General features: G+C 45.8%; 1 protein-coding gene across 1 annotated transcript; it reads left to right on the top strand.

Moving 5' to 3' along the window:
• Positions 1-3,695: 3,695 nt before the first annotated feature.
• Positions 3,696-4,634, top strand: LOC128325097 (olfactory receptor 9G4-like). The gene has a single exon (XM_053250582.1). The coding sequence runs from the start codon at positions 3,699-3,701 to the stop codon at positions 4,632-4,634; it is 936 nt and encodes a 311-aa protein (XP_053106557.1). The 5' UTR covers positions 3,696-3,698.
• The last annotated feature ends 7,916 nt before the right edge of the window (positions 4,635-12,550 follow it).

The following is a 12,550-nucleotide window of genomic DNA, read 5'->3' as shown; positions in this document are numbered from 1 at the left end:
TTCTTTATATTGGAGATCTTGCATTTTCTTGCATAAATTAAAGGTGTATGCCCAGCCCTTTTTCATATGCAAGGAATCTAGCTTGTTTAGCATTTGCTTTGAGGTTCCAAGATCACAAATACTATAAAGCAGATTTTTACTCACGGAAGCTGCGACCATCGCTTGAGCTTGAGCATCTCTGCGCAACCATTTCTCTTTCAGGGCTTTCTCAGCATTTGTGGATCCATCTGCGGAGGGGTCCTCCTCAACAACGTTATGCAGTCCTTCTGCTTTCAGTGCGATCCTCAATCTGGTCTTCCATTCCAAGTAGTTGTCTGCATTTAGAATAGTTAGCCTGAGTTTTCCCTCCAGGTACGTAGACATCCTCACCGGCTCCAAAAGGCAGTTGCTGTAGATTAGCAATTCAAAGTGTCCACGCTAGATCTCAATGGATCTCCTGGAACAAACCTAACTCTCTAGTTGCAGCACACGCAGCTCAAAATACTGGGCTCCCATAACCTGTTGGAAATTCTCTGTGGTGAGAGAATCCTTTTCTCAATATAGCAGAGTGCACAGAGGCACAACACAGCGGATTTAGTTAGGCATGCGTGTATGCTGAGAGTAAAGTAACTTGGAGCCAATTCATAGTTTCAAATCAATATAAAAGGCATTTATTAAGGAACTCCATTCTAGATAGGAAAGTGAGGATTTAGGATCTCTAATCTATCTATCTAAGTGGATGCAGTTGGATTCTCCATCTTCTCTGTACATATGGTGCAGGGCAAGAGACTTGCCATGTTGCAAGGTAGGCAGCCAGGTACCAAGAGAGAGAAGGAGGAAGGAAGTTGAATCCCCTGAGATTAGCAATCTACATTTCAAAGGGATAGCATCAGAGCAGTGGAGAAGGGATGACAAATATCTTGACCCTCTAGCCCTCTGATTTACTAGTTTGTCCTCCACTGTCTGAGGCAAGAGACAGCGCAAAGTCCTTTAACTTTCCAACATAACACAAGCTTTGTGTTGTCACCTGCTTTTGAGTGCAACAGCCATCTTATCTACTGTATGGTCTCTTAGCTCTGTCTGAAGGAGTGGAGTGGCAGCCATTTTGAATGCTTCTTTTATTCAATGGCACAGTATACTTTTCCAACAGGGGCTGGTTCCTCCTCCAGTTTTATGAGCTACTGCTTTTCTTGTTATCAATATTATATTTCCTGCTTTTCCTGAATATTCTATTCTTGACTCTCACTCTACATTGGGACCTAGATTGGAGCACTGGCTTGAAAGCCTGGAAAATCTATTTCTTGTGATAAAGGAAAATGATCCCACCTACTACCTCATCAGTATAGAATCTAGAGCAGGGATCCTCAACATTGGGCCCCCAGATGTTAGTGGACTTCAGCTCCCATAATCCCAAGCCCCAGTGGCCTTTGGTTGGGGATTATGGGAGTTGAAGTCCAATAACATCTGGGGGCCCAACGTTGAGGATCCCTGAAAAAGAGCTGAGGCAAGCAAGGACAAGGCAGTGGAGTAGAATCAGGAATATGAATGGCTTAATTAAAATATATATTATTTACAAAGAGGCAAATGCAGACTGCTTTCAACGCTCTTGCTGCTGGATGTTTGTTAGCCCCGCCTCTACTCCGGGACTGGACTAAAAGTAACAAAAGCACCATTCAAAAGCTGGCCTTGATCAAAGAACGGATTAACCAAAACACCATAGTTAGTTAGTTAGTTAGCAGTAGCATCTGGTGAGGACAGCACCGGAAGGCGACGAGAGACACCTTCAGGGATTAGTAAGCAGGTGCTTCCCAGTGTTTAGGCAGCACCTGCAAGCCGTTGTGCTCTGCCCGCAATCCTGCGCAGAGCGGCGGTGCTCTGCCCGACATCCGGCAGCATAGCTGCATGCCCTAGCCTCTGAGTGTGCATGGAGTCTCCTGTGGTTTTCTTTGGTAGAATACAGGAGGGGTTGACCATTGCCTCCTCCCACGCAGTCTGAGATGATACCTTCTAGCATCTTCCTATATCACTACCGCCCAATATAGGTGTTTCCCATAGTAAGGGAAACATACCAGTGGGGACTCCAACTGGCAACCTCTGGCTTGCTAGTCAAGTCATTTCCCCACTGCGCCATTCTAGCCAGCAATTATTTGCAGTCACCATCAGCCGGCCCTCTTCCTTCAGATCATTTTCTGGCACACAGGCAGAAATCTTAGGAGAGGTGGGTCATGTGTCATTTCACGTGGGAGATGGAGGTAGTAAGAAACATTAGGAGCCCTCTCCTATTGCTCAGAAAGGATTCCTGCTGCATCTTACCATCTCAAAAATGGAGGGGAAATGAGACCTCTGGTGAGAAGATCTGAGGTGCTGGGTGTCCTGCTCACCAGAGGACTTGGAGACTCACCAGAGGACTGGTGAACTGGCAAATGGATTTATAGATGGTTATAAAGAGGCATTTGCCCTTTTTTCTCACAAAGAGGGAATGCATCTTCTAAGAAGCTGCCTGCTGTGAATTGTTCATGCATCAGCTAAAAACAAATACTTTTTTTCTTTAGCATTGGTTCACTCACTGATCAGTGTATACATGCAGATTTAATTGACTAAGAGTCATACAATTAATGGACAAAAAGAGTTCTTAAACCGGATGTACAGTTCTAATTTTAATATAAACTATCATACTAATTGTGGCTACCTTCATGTCGTCTGGTGGCCACCCAGGGACGGGCCTTCTCTGTTGTCGCCCCAAGACTTTGGAACGCTCTTCTCGTGGGAAGAAGAGTCTCCCCATCTCTAGCAGCTTTCAAAAAGTGTCTTAAGACTCATCTTTTTACCAAGGCCTTTTAGCTTTTTAACTCTTTAAACTTTGGATTGTTTATTATTTGTTTTAAACTGTTTTTAGTATTTAATTGATTTTAATGTTTTATTTTTGTTTGTTGTGAACTGCCCTGAGACCTTGGGTTGGGGCGGTATAAAAATGTACTAAATAAATAAATAAATCTGGCATTCCCTCTACACATGTGAAATTTTAGCATGGAAAAGGGTGCTCTGGAATTTTTTTCTATACTCCTTATTTAACTATCCTTTTATCACTGTGAAATCTAGTATTCCTTGCTATAGGGATCATAATGCTGCTAGTAGTTCTTCTGTCAGCATTCTATTGGCCAATCACACTCAATGCACATAATGCGATGATGTTCTGGAAGGATGCATAATGATGCAGCTTGCAATGACATTATCATGTACATGCCATGCACCATGAACATTTACTGTATTACAGAAGCAAAAACGAAAGGCATTTTTGGTAATGTGCAAAATCATACCAAAATACCAAATAGATAAGAGGCATTTTCAATGCAATTTTCAACATGACAGAAATACTGAAAGTAACAGAAACAAAATGGGAATCTATTGGTATACCTCTTGGTGATTTTCAGTAGGTCAGTAAGGGTTGTTGACTAACAATACAGTACTTGAATAACAATAAATTGCAAGTAAAATGTTTTCTCTGCCATGGTTGGTCTTGTGCTAAATACTGCTTTTTTCAGCTGTAGTGTTCTTCATCTGTTTAAAAAAAATACCCAAATATTAATTGATTGCTCTTACACAGTAGATTTCACAAGATGGAAGTGTGTCCACCCCTACGGTAATACTATCGAATAGGAAAACTCGAATTTCTCTTTCTGCTATCAACCGTTAATACCTATCCTATGGGGACAATAGGAATGGAAGACAACCGCACGCTTGTTACTGATTTTGTTATGGTGGGTTTCACAACAGATCCACTTCTGCGTATCATCTTCTTTGTGCTATTCCTAGCATCATATATTCTAACACTGACTGGAAATGTGGGCCTGATGACACTGATCTACCTAGATTCTCACTTGCACACACCCATGTACTTCTTTGTGGGCAACCTTTCCTTCCTAGATATCTGGTATTCCACTGTCTACACTCCACGGATCTTGTCTGACTGTGTGTCCAAGAACAAGGCCATATCCCATGCTGGCTGTGCTGCCCAGTTCTTCTTCTCTGCTGGCTTGGCCTACAGTGAGTGCTTCCTGCTGGCTGCCATGGCATATGACCGCTACGTGGCCATCTGCAACCCACTACTTTATGCCACTGCCATGCCCAGGAAGCTCTGCATCCAGCTGGTGGTTGGGTCTTATGTAGCTGGTTTTGCCAATGCCATTGTACATACAGGCAACACCTTCCGCCTACATTTCTGTGGGGACAACACTATCAACCACTACTTTTGTGATGTACCGCCACTCTTGAAGATGGCCTGTGAGGATACCCAAGTCTATGAACTCATCCTGGCAACAGTTGTTGGTTGCAGTGTGGTGGCAACTACTGCCCTCATCCTGGGCTGCTATGTGGGCATAGTGGCAGTGGTCACACGTCTCCACTCTGCTGCTGGGAGGCGCAAGGCCTTCTCCACATGCTCCGCCCACCTAGTCTCTGTTTCCCTTTTCTATGGTTCCCTTCTCTTCATGTATTCCCGTCCCAGCTCCCAGCACACTCCAAAATGGGACAAGGTGACTTCTCTGTTCTGCACGGTTGTCAACCCTCTGGTCAACCCCATGGTTTACAGTTTGCGCAACAATGACGTGAAGATGGCCTTCAAGAAAGTCCTGGGGAGATTCAAAACTCCCAAGTGAATGGCAATAATGTTGCATCTGTCCGCACAGAAGTGAAGCCGAGCTTTCTAGTGTCCTCCTTTATTACTCCATCATGAGACAGTGGAGAGCATCAGGAGTCCCAGCTGGTGATGTAAGCAGGGCTCTGCTGGTGATTAGTCACCATCTCTGTGCCCAGTGTCCACAATACATGTCTTCCTATAAATGATTTCTGTCTTTGTTTTTATCCTGTTTCTTCCCAAGGGTATCTACAGAGGTGGGCTTGGGATACGAGAAGAACCAGTGTGGTGTAGTGGTTAGAGTGTTGTTCTAGGACTGAGGAGACCTGATTTCAAATCCACATTCAGCCATGAAACTCACTGGGTGCCTCTGGGACAGTCACTTATCTCTCAGCTTAACTTACCTCACAGAGTGTTTTGGGGTATAAATATAACCATGCACACCACTCTTGGCTCCCTGGAGGGAATGCGGGATATAAATATAAAACATTATGAAAATGAGAAGAGAGAGAGAGATGGAAGGAAGGAAGGAAGGAAGGAAGGAAGGAAGGAAGGAAGGAAGGAAGGAAGGAAGGAAGGAAATTCCTACAGATTCTACTGCAATGCAATGCAATCAGGGGTGTGAAAGTATCACTGAGTCTTGGGAAAGACAAATGCATAGGGATGTGCATAAAACCGGTTTGCCCTGTTCAGTTCGAATTCGAACCGGGGTCGAACCAGGAGGGGGTGGTTCGGTTTTGGTTTTGCTCGAACCACCCTCTGGTTCGGTTCGAACCTGAACTGGTTAGAACTGTTTTGAATCTTAAAACATGGGTAGGGTGGTAGCTGGCACCCATGGGTACCTACCACCCAAACCCCAAAGCAATCGGACACTCGTACGATTTTTTATGATATGTTTGAAATTTATTTTTATTTTTTTAATCATAGAGTATAATGGGACTCGAACTAGCCCATTATTGCCTATTGTGTAGCACCCATGGGTGCCAACAACCACCCAAACCCCGAACCATTTGGACACTTCTATGATTTTTTTATGAATATTTGATTTTTTATTATTATTTTTCTCATAGGGTATAATGGGACCCGAACCAGCCCATATCCCCTATTGTGGAACACCTAGGGGAACAAATATGTGGTGGGTGGTAGGCACCCAGGGGTGCCTACCATCCACAAAACCCCAAGGCAATCAGACACTCCTCTGATTATTGGTGAATTTTAAAATTATTTTTGAATTCCTCATAGGGAATAATGAGGATTGCAGCAAATGTATAGCTTCACATCAGGAGGAAAGGGGTGTCCTAGAGTGGAGTGTGGTGGGTGGTAGTTCTCAAGGGGGGCAAGGAAGCTATCAGAATTATTTGAAAGGAATTGGGCAAAGGGCTGTTTTTTAAGTGATTTTTGAAGCTTACGTGTCTTTAAGGTTTTTCTCCATAAAGAAGCATGGAGGTGTCACCAAAAGTATAGCTTCATGTCGGGGGCAAAGGGGTGGCCTAGAGCAGAGTGTGGTGGGTGTTAGTGCCCAAGGGGGGCAAGCAAACTACCAGAATTATTTGAAAATTGTGCAAAGGGCTGATTTTTAAGAGATTTTTGAAGCTTATGTGTCTTTAAGGTTAGCAATGAGAGTGGATTCATGGTTTGGGGTTTGGGTGGTAGGTACCCATGGGTGCCAGCTACCACCCTATCCACTTTTGGAGGTCCAAGCCGGTTCAAATCGAACCACCCCCAGTTTGGTTCAAATTCGAACCTGCAGCTCGAACCTGATGGCTGGTTCGGTTCGAATTTGAACCGGTTCGCACATCCCTACAAATGCATATCGGCCATGTCCCCGTTGCTGTCTGGGCTGCGCCATGGACAGCAGCAACTAGATGGTGCAAGGACAGAAGCTAGGACCGGGAGGGCCAAGCAACTAATCAGGATAAAGGAATCAAAATTGATAGCCAAAGGTCAGGAACACACTAGAGGTCAAGCTGAGCGGACAGTTAGCAGACAAACCTGGCAGAGGTCAAGCCAGGCTGGTCAAGGAAGGAAGGCAGCAATCAAGAATAAATATACCAGTATCAATAAGTCATGGGGCAAGGTCTGTGTCAAAGAGGGAGCCTCTTATCAGAAGTGGTGGAGCAGGTGGGCGGGGGCAGTCAGTGAGCTGCAGTTGAGGCTTGTTCCCTCTCACTTCCCCCCATCCCGGCCACCTCATTTTACCTCACCTCCCCCACTGCCATGTTAACCCCAGGCATGTGGACTGCTCAACTGCCCAGTTTCCTAACCTGAGCAAAGGAGCAGCTTCTTTACCACTTCCCTTGCTCTTGCCTCTTATACTCTTCCAGTTCGCAGGGAACCAAATAACTGGCCTCAAACATGGGGCCATCATAGGGCCTGGGTCTTTCCCAGACAGCAGGCTTTATTGTGGGATTACAAGGGGTGAAATACTGTGAGTTATGGGGCATATCGGATATTTTAAATTTGCCCAAAAACACAACACAAAAAGTGGATTTTTTTTTTTGTTTACCCCAGACATAAATTGGGCTAAGCTTCAATGTGCAATGAAAAACCAGAATCATGTATGGAGTGCTCCCTGATAGCTCACAGGAACTTTGACCTAAATCTGGACAATATGTGAATGCCAGGAGACTCCAAAGCTGCTGAGGTGCAGCAAGTCATCACAAGGGGCAGTGGTAAGCAGAATCTCAGCCTCAAGGAACTCTGACACCTATTCTGTCAGACAGAGACATGAATAGTTGCTCAGTGCTGTTTTTCCCATCAAAGTGCTACAGGGATGGGCGAAGCCAGACACCAATCAAATATGTCCCTTTGATGCGGTGCAGCATCAAATACGTCCACACACCAATCAAATATCTCCACACATATCAAATACGTCCACACACCAATCAAAACCGTCCCTAAGCTGCAAGAGCCCTCTCAGGTCTTGGCCTGGCAATCTTAGATACATGCATAATCCTGATATATGGTTCCTTCTTATATAGGAAACAGCTATGTGTGAACAGTCTCTCTGGATTTGGGATGGCTTAAAAACTGAATTGCTGCACTCCTGTCTTCTTTGGCTCTTTCAGAGTAGGATGTGCACATATCCACTATGCTGTTGGGCTGCCTAGGGAAGGCCTTAGCATTAGGTAACATTAAGCAATCACTTTGGGCAGCAGATTCTAGAAAATGCATCATTTCCCCACCTCCAGCTCCACTTCTGTTCAGGCGCAGCTCATCAGCTCTCCTCTGGGGGGCGCTTCTTTAAGGTAAAGGGAGCCGGTGCTCTGTGCCGCCCAGCAGCCCCCACGGCGGGGAATTGCCTCCACCACTCACCTGGCCACTGGCGGGGGGCTCACCTCCACGGGAGCCAGGTGAGTGGCGGAGGCGATTCCCTACCGCGGGGGCTGCTGGGCGGCACAGAGCACCGGCTCCGTTTACCTTAAAGAAGCCACCTGCTCCCCCCCCCCTCCGGAGGAGAGCTGACAAGCCACACCTGCTTCTGTTGGATGGGAAAGAAAACACAATGGAAGCAGGCCCCAAGACTGCACGTGTCATCCTTGGACAACCGTCAGGGCCCTAGTGTTTGAAGGTGGGCCACTGCTGACTGGCAGCTATCCTAGGATCCTCCCTGAGGAGGACTGGACTCAGTCAGCAACCTGCCATTGCCAGCTGGGTGGGCCCCCTCCTGGGGACCCCCTCCCTTTACTTTGGTGGCAGGTGTTGTGATGGAAGTAGAGGATTTTTTTCTGCCACCACCTGACATTCTAGCTGCCACTGTGTGTGCCCCCCGATCAAGGCCACACATAACTTCACTGTGTGTAATGGGATATTGTGGGGGGGGGGGCACAGCTGCTGATGGCTACCAGTTAGAAAACCGCTGTTGCTGCCATTGGCCCGTCATTAGAGAAAAACTGGTGGGAATGCACAAAAAAGATCTGCTAACTGTCAGTTTAATCCCACAAAGTAAACATCTTGCGAATCTGCTGTGAAGCAGATTCGCTCTTCAGATACCCCGAGGCATAAAGCCATGTGTGAAAAACTTCCAGGAGGCAATCATGTCAAAGAACACAAGAAGACCCTGCTGGGTCAGTCCAAAATCCATCACAGGGGTGCACTGCACAGATCCTGCCTTAAACGTTTGAGGAGATCCCCTCTCATTTCACTGAACTCCCTCCAAAGCCTATTTTCAATGAACTATATTCCCTTCCCCAAATTCCCTCCCTTTTCAAGCTTTCCCTCTGTCTGCATCCCTTGGTCAATCAAGTCCAGGGTTCTGTTCCCCACAGTCTCCAATCGGATGCCTCTGGGAAGCACACAAGAAAGGCATGAAGGCCGTAGCCCTTCTCTGTTGCCCCCTCAAGCAATTGTTATTCAGAGATATTCTGCCTCTGAAGTGCAAGTTCGACAGATAAGCCAATCTTCTACAAAGATTTCTAATCTCCTTTAAAACCATCTAAGCAAGTTACCATCACCACATCCCATGGCAGCTAATTTCATAAATTAATTGTGTGTTGTGGGAAGAAGTACTTTCTTTTGTCTGTTTGGAATCTCCTGTTAACCCGTTTGACAGGATGAAATAGGAAAAACTTCTGTTTACTTTCTACACACATGCACAATTTTATAAACTTCTGTTATATTCCACCTTAGACACCTTTTTAGCCTACTTTGTAGTAGGCTTATGAGATCACCCAGCATTCCGTGTGTGTGTGTGTGTGTGTGTGTGTGTGTGTCCCTATCAACTTCACAATGCCTGGACCAATATGAACCAAATTTGCTGCAGCTGTAGGAACACATAGGGACACCTCAAAATCATAGTTTGTGATGATGTCATCCACCCCAATTCAAGACAGCAAACATGTAAAAATTTGAGGCACAAGTGGGCTAACTTGTGGACCGTCTAATTGATCTGAACCAAATTTGGGGTAGTGAGTGACACATACATAGGGGCACCTCAGTGGTGTAGTTTATAATGATATAATCCACCCCGATACAAGATGGTGGACGTGCGACCATTTGAGGCGCAAGAGGGCTAACCTGTGAACTGCCTAACCACCTTTAACCAAATTTGGTACAGTTGTAGTGAGTGACACAGAAGGACACCTCAATGGCATGGTTTGTGATTATGTCATCCATCCAAATTCAACATGGCAGACACATAAAGATGGAGGCACAATTGGGCTAACTTGTGAACCGCCTAACCTATTTATATACAATAAATAGCATATTTGAACCAAATTTGCTACACCTGTAGGGACACACAGGGATGGCACTAGGACGTAATTTGTAATGCCATCCACCCTAATTCAATTTGTAATGCCATCCACCCTAATTCAAGATGGCAGACATGTGAATGTTTGAGGCACAAGTGGGAACTGATTTGGAACAAATTAGGTGCAATTGTAGGGACACATAGGGACACCTCAATGGCATAGTTTGTTATGTCATCCACCCCAGTTCAAGATGGTGGATGCATGAATGTTTTAGGTGCAAGCGGGATAACTTGTGAACTGACTGATTGATTTGGGCCAAATTTAGTCCAGTTGTAGGGATAGTGAAAGGAAAATAGGCAGATTAGTTCTTACTAGAACAACTTGTTTAGGAAAAAAATGCCTGAAATTATAGCTTTTCCTTGTCAGTAAGGTGCTCCACCCCCCACACCCCGATCATTTTAATTATCTTATCTACACATTTTCGAGCTCTGTTATCACCAGTTCTGACTATACTTGTCCGAGTATACCCAATTAGTCTTCCACTTCCTCTTCTTCATAAACCACTTTGCAAACTGCTTGTTGAAAAATTGTATATAAATAGTAGTAGCAGTAGTATGCGCTATGATCACACACATCTTTTCCTCTTTCCAACATGTAGGGCTTTCTTTTCCTAGTCATGCAGGAGGGGGTGGTTCGACAAATACTATTTTAAGTAGTATTTGTAGTACCTGACATGGAGCACTTTGGACTAATTCCACATCCCCCATGTGACTAGGGAAAGACATCTCAGTGCACAAGAAGAAGGAAAGAGCATATGTGCTCATGGAGACAAAGTCTTTACTAAACAAATACTTTTCATAGTCATTGTCACATCTTCCACCTGCAGTGACTACAAAGGTGGGCAACACTTCAGGTCATCTTGTCCAATCCCTGCTAACTTTAGAACTTTAGAACTTCATACATGAGAATTGGTGTGGACTTTTCTTGGTTGTTTTCTTTGTCGATGGTATGTGTGCATTCTGTCTCACTTTCCTCCCCCTTCTCTCTGGTCAGAGTAGGCAAACCAGCTCAAGGCTTTGCTGAAGGCTGGCTCTCCCACCCCTCTCCCCTTCCTAACTGCTTGAATATCAGGCAGCTAGGCCAACTTTGCCCCACTGGCTGAGTAAGAGTCACTTGGTAAGGCTTTTCCAACTCTTTGGCCCTTAAAAGAAGGAAGGCTGTGCTGGGGGCACAGCCTCCAGAGCAGGTCACCGGCAAGTGGGCTGCCTGCAGGTGGCCACCAAAGCTGGCTGCCAAATGGGGCCAGCCTTTGGTGGACGCCTTCAGGGGTGGGGCTGAGGGATGGAGGCAAGGTATTGTTTTGAACTCCTAAAAAGGAGACTCCTGCCTAGAAGGCACTGTGGCTGCCTTGTAATTGGCTGAGTCTGGTTCAGGTATGTGTCGTGGATTATCCAGAGGGGTGGAGAGACTCCTCTGGAGCACCTATTCCAGTGTTGGTGGGGAATCAGTGGTGGAGAGGGAATTCAGAAATCTAATTGCTGTTTCCCCTTCCAGCAGGCCTACCACCTCTTTAACCTTTGAGAGCAGTGCCAACAACCCAGAGAACCTCACCTTATTACTCTGTAATGCCCAACTGGTCCAAAATAAGACAAGCTCATCCCTGACTTGATCATGGATGAAGGAGCTGACCTGGTATGCATTACAGAGACCTGGTAGGGAGAGGCTAGTGGCCTGGTTTGGTCCCAGCTTCTCCAGATGAGTTATTCCATGGTAGAGGGTGTGAGAGAATGTGGGCAGGGAGGTGAGGTGCTGTGGTCTTTAAGAATACCATTTGCTTTACCAGGATCCTTGTCAGGGAATTGAACTATATTGAATGTGTGTACCTAAGTCTAGGGACCAAGGATAAACTGGGATTTCTGATGGTGTACCAATCACCCCACTGCCCAATGGAGTCCCTAACTGGTTGCAGAGTTGGCATTGGAGTGACAAAGGTTGTTGGTGGAGGACTTCAATGTCCATTTCAGGACCAGCTTGTCGGGAGTGGCTCAGGAGTTCATAGCAGCCATGATGACTATGGGCCTATCCCAAGTAGGCCAATGCATGATGCTGGTCATATGCTTGATTTGGTATTTTGCTCTGATCAGGGTGGTGTTCCTTGTGGGGAATCCCTGTCATCACCCCATTGTCATGGAAGGATCACCATCTGGTTAAGCTGGGACTTGCAACCACAACTCACCTCTGCAAGGGTGAAGGAACCATTAGGTTGGTCGATCCGAGAAGGTTATTGGATCCAATAGGATTCCAAGAAGCCTTGAGAGGGTTTCAAGTTGGCTCGGGTAATAATTCTGTCGATCCTCTGGTGCAAATATGGTATAATGATCACACTAGAGTTGTAGACACAATAGCTCCAAAGCTCCTCTCCGACCTGCTTCAAAGTCAGCCCCATGGTACTCTGAAGAACTAAGGTAGCTGAAGTTGCAAAGTAGACGACTAGCGTGCAAGTGGAGGTCAGAAGACTTGGCACAAATCCACCAGCTATGTACATTTCCGGAGGTAAGGGCCAAAGGGCTATGTACATTAAGGGCCAAAGAGCTATGTACATTTCCGGAGGTAAATGACCCTAAAAAAGTGGTACATATGCTGGGAACCTGTAGGCTTAACTACTGTAATGTGTTCTACCTGAGGCTGCCTTTGTACATAGTCTGGATGGAAACTACAACTGGTACAGAAAGCAGCCAGATTGGTC

The sequence above is a fragment of the Hemicordylus capensis genome, chromosome 1 (assembly GCF_027244095.1).
Source record: "Hemicordylus capensis ecotype Gifberg chromosome 1, rHemCap1.1.pri, whole genome shotgun sequence".
In the NCBI taxonomy this organism is placed as follows: Eukaryota; Metazoa; Chordata; class Lepidosauria; order Squamata; family Cordylidae; genus Hemicordylus; species Hemicordylus capensis.
Note: the sequence above shows the minus strand (reverse complement) of the source record. Positions and strands in the feature narration are given on the sequence as shown.